Source organism: Perissodus microlepis, chromosome 13, assembly GCF_051167445.1.
Source record: "Perissodus microlepis isolate ML-2025 ecotype Zambia chromosome 13, ASM5116744v1, whole genome shotgun sequence".
Taxonomy (NCBI): Eukaryota; Metazoa; Chordata; class Actinopteri; order Cichliformes; family Cichlidae; genus Perissodus; species Perissodus microlepis.
In genome coordinates this window covers 14,430,794-14,434,831 of record NC_140473.1, presented here as the reverse complement: position 1 = coordinate 14,434,831, position 4,038 = coordinate 14,430,794, and the positions used below count along the sequence as shown (strand labels likewise).

The window sequence follows — 4,038 nt, the reverse complement described above, 5'->3', positions numbered from 1 at the left end:
GAATAACACGTTCAACGGTGTCTGCTTTGAATTATGCCCACCCAAGGGTGTCTGAAACAACACGGACCTAAAATTAATTACACCAGACTACAGGCGAACAACGCGACCCTGCTGTATAGATTCACATAAGCACAGTGTGGTTAGATAACTTTTACTAACTGAAGCAAAAAGAAAACACAAACTATTTATAAGCTTATTTAGTACTCGTTTAGGCCACATTAGTATTTTATGCTATTATTTATTTATTCCAAAAACTGGGCTTTCGGATTTTTGAGACTGTATTTAAAGTTTAAGAAAAGTGAGCTAACCAATCAGATTTATCAGTTTTAGCACGTGATGCGTTTACGTTCATCTAAGGAAGACTGTCAAGATAGTTATTGCTAAAGCTACTAAACCCTTTATCCGACAAACCAACAACGAAAAATAATAAGAGTTTGAAATCTTAGCTTGACGACTGAATCTTCCGACATAACAGTTAACATTTAAAACTTTAAAGTTTTTTTTCTTCCTAAATTTGTAAATTTGTTTATGTTTCTAGCATGTCACAAACGAAGACGGAAGTTGGCTAGAGGCACTACTCTCGCGTCGCTTGAGCCGTCTCCGATTCTCCGTGTTTTGAGGCTGCAGGAATGGTCGTGCTAAGAGGAATTCCCTCTGTTTTATCACCTGAACTTCTGTATGCTCTCGCTAAAATGGGCCACGGGGATGAACTGGGTATGATAATTACACGCATACAGAGCTGCTAACAGCAGTGACCTGTATACCCTCTGCTTGTAGGCATGCTGCACACTGCTGTGCTAATCTGAGTTTATGTCAACACCACGTAAAAAGGATCATTAACCTGTAGCTACACGGCACAGTTACAGAGATTTTACTCACTCTTCATGAAGTCACTCACTCGTTTAATTATTTTCAGTGCTTGCTGATGCTAATTTCCCAGCATCATCTATTTGTGCATGTGGCCCAAAGGAGATAAGGGCTGATGGTATGTAAATACACCTGCCTATAAAAAAAAAATAAATGTGTGTGTGTGTCCTTCAAGTTTATCGTTCAGACTGTGTCTAACCTTTATGCAGGGTTGGGGATCCCACGGCTTATGGAGGCTGTTTTGAAGCTTTTGCCCCTGGACACCTATGTCCCCTCTCCGGTACTGAGCAAAAGCATCTGCATAGACCTTCTGTCGTTTTTGTGCCTGACTGTTTAATATTTAGTTCATATCATGTAAAATCTGTGCTGCATGCTTTCACAGGCTGCAGTTATGGATCTAGTAGATAGTGACAAGCAGAGAGGTTTAGCTGTGCCTGTGTGGGACACCTACGAACAGCTCTTGAGCCAGGCAGGCTCTCAGGTAAGACAACCCGTTCACCCTGTTATTAAGTGAAACAAAATGAGTGTGTGTTCATTTGATTTGTGACTCTCTGTGTGCTGATTTCTGTTTATATACAGGTTTCTCTTGAGAAGGTGGAAAGGTTTGCTTTCTATGAACGAGCCAAGAAGGCCTATGCTGTTGTGGCAACAGGGTTGGTGTATTTTCTCTGCCTTCATTTGAGTCTAGGAACAGCTAGATTGAGTTGCATTGCTAAAAGTGCACTTCTATGTTTCAAAATCAAGTGTAGAAATGGTTCCGTTTGTAAAAAAGAAAGAAAAAGATGTTCCGTGCTAGAAATCATTCTCATGATTTATCTGTCAGTTGTTGTTGTTTTTCTTTTTGTTTTTTTTCATAAATTAGCAAACCTACAGCATCATGAATCAAGAAGTGTCTCATCTCGATAATCAGACTGTTGCACTGATTTTAATCGCTTCATTGTCATGAACAAATCTGGATATCATTGCAGAGGCCTGGAGCTAGTTTAATTATGGAGATTATGGTCTGCACGCTAAAGTTTAAAATCAACACAAAAGGCTTTTTTCTTTTTCTTTCTTTCTTTCTTTCTTTTTTTTTACATTGTGTCTTTATGATTTTCCTCAGGGAGACAGCTCTGTATGGTAACCTGATACTGAAGAAGGGGGTCATCCCTGCTGAGCAGCTACAGTGACACACACACACACACACACACATTTTGAACACATTTGATGATTTCAGTTTTTATTTTTCCGTTGTTCTGTGATATTAGGCACTAATTGAATTGTTTACAGTCAAAATCATCATATTTTGTGAATTCAGATGCATTTTTTTCAAATCTGTAATCACTGCTGTAAATACAATCTATATTTTTATAACTGATTTCTGCCTTATGTTTATATCAATAAATAAATGAAACACAGTCTCTGATGGGAGTGTTTACAGTATCTTTATCATCAAGATGCATATGAGCGACACAGATTTACGTGTTCTTGCTTAGTGAAGCTTTAAGGCAGTGTAATTGAATCAAATGAAGCTCTTAATTTATTTTTTTTTTTTTTACTCAGTTGCAGTTACATGAGCTTAAATGATAAAGAGCTGAGTTGTTGGAAGATCAGCGATGGTAGATCATATCCAAATCTTCCTCTGGCTCAGTGTGCTTCTGAGGTGGAAAATTGACAGGATAGGCAGCTCTGATGTTGTCCTGGTGAAAGACCGGCCTGACTGCTTCTTTGTGGTACACAGCATCCATGTCCTCCTCAGGCTCAAGGTGAACCCTGGCCTGAATTTTAACCGCCATCTGAGGTATCAGCGGCTCAGCCTGGACAACAGGGGGGACATCCAAGTTTTGGTTTCGACCTCGGAGGAGATTACCCGTTGAGGGATGGTACAGCTCATCCAGGTCTTCCTCAGCCTTCAGATATTTTTTCTCCTGTCTGCTGCCTCTCATACTCTTCCAGATCTTCATGTTGGGGTCAATATCATAGTGGGTCCTATCCATATCCTCAGGAGGCTCAACTGCCACTGCCCAGGCTGGCCTACCTCTCTTATCTATAGACCTGAAATGAGTATCACACACCATTTGTTTTTATCAGCCTAAGCAAACATGAGAACCTTTATTTTAGTTTAAGAAACTTCAACTCACATGACAGCTTTCTGGAAGACTTCATCTGAAAGTTTATTCTGAGAGAAGAGCACAAATAATACAGGATTACGATTCAAATAAATACTATTAACCATAAAAACATGTTTAAAAGTAACAGTAAAGCTGATTTATTTCAATGTAATATAAGACTGGAAGTAATATATACATACCCAAGGCTTTGCTGTGATGCCAAGTATCAGCGAAACACAGACGATTAGAGAAATCCTACCAGGGGAACCAATTTAGGTTAATTGCTAGAGTTCAACTTCATACTTCATAAACACAGATCCCTGTCAACAATGGCTGTCAACAAAAACAACTCATCTAATCTATAAGCATTAAAAACAAGCTAAATCTTTGAAGAGATTTCTCACCTGAACATGGTGCGTCTTCGTGCTGGCAGCTCAGTGTTTGGAACAAGATTGCCTTTTGATCACCTGCTACTGAAACGAAGGACCAAAGATCTATCTATAAACCTGCTGTCCCGACCTTTGTATCCTCCAAGTGCAGGCTGTAAGTAACTTATCATTTCTAATCTCGCCTGTGTTTTGTGTTGGTGCCATTAAAATTCCTCTTTCTGTCAAAGTGTCAAAGTACACTCCACGTATCTGAGCAGAACATGTCAAATATAAAATGTTTTTCTTATTTATATCATCCTGTATTTTTCTTTGTTTTAATTTATCACAGTTATGCAAACACAGCTAAAATATGTAATAAATATACAATATTGTAATTACATTTGATGCAATTAGCTCCCTTGTCAAGGCTGTAAAGTTCCTTGTCTTTATTACTGAGAGTAAGAGATAAACTTTATTATCATGCAGCAGTAGTTTCTCCAAGCTCTATACAACGACGGTATCTAACCTCAGTAACTATTGTATACATGACTGTATATATGTCAGCTAGTTAGCAGCAAGCACCAGTGGATTATCCTTTCTTTCTGTACTTGGTTACATTTGCAGCATTGTATTAAACTGCAGTTTTCTATCTGAACATCATATCTTCGCTGGTGATGAGTTCGGAGCTCATCTGCTGTCATTGTGTGCAGAAA

At 38.7% G+C, this 4,038-nt stretch overlaps 2 protein-coding genes across 2 annotated transcripts; one reads left to right on the top strand and one right to left on the bottom strand.

Moving 5' to 3' along the window:
• Positions 1 to 376: 376 nt before the first annotated feature.
• fuom (fucose mutarotase) lies at positions 377 to 2,272 on the top strand. The gene is made up of 6 exons (XM_084949552.1): positions 377 to 714; positions 917 to 985; positions 1,077 to 1,147; positions 1,250 to 1,348; positions 1,447 to 1,520; positions 1,970 to 2,272. The coding sequence occupies exons 1-6, from the start codon at positions 630 to 632 to the stop codon at positions 2,034 to 2,036; spliced, it is 465 nt and encodes a 154-aa protein (XP_084805678.1). The 5' UTR covers positions 377 to 629; the 3' UTR covers positions 2,037 to 2,272.
• A 174-nt stretch (positions 2,273 to 2,446) lies between these two features.
• On the bottom strand, positions 2,447 to 2,924 carry LOC146374859 (uncharacterized). The gene has a single exon (XM_084949236.1). It carries the CDS (start codon positions 2,922 to 2,924, stop codon positions 2,457 to 2,459), a length of 468 nt encoding a protein of 155 aa, XP_084805362.1. The 3' UTR covers positions 2,447 to 2,456.
• Positions 2,925 to 4,038: the final 1,114 nt, after the last annotated feature.

Bases quoted from the DNA above. Each gene is read 5' to 3' on its own strand.
- fuom (XM_084949552.1), top strand. From the start codon at position 630: ATGGTCGTGCTAAGAGGAATTCCCTCTGTTTTATCACCTGAACTTCTG. The intron at 715-916 runs GTATGATAATTA...AATTATTTTCAG, and splicing joins GGGCCACGGGGATGAACTGG to TGCTTGCTGATGCTAATTTC. The intron at 1,349-1,446 runs GTAAGACAACCC...GTTTATATACAG, and splicing joins TGAGCCAGGCAGGCTCTCAG to GTTTCTCTTGAGAAGGTGGA.
- LOC146374859 (XM_084949236.1), bottom strand. From the start codon at position 2,924: ATGGTGTGTGATACTCATTTCAGGTCTATAGATAAGAGAGGTAGGCCA.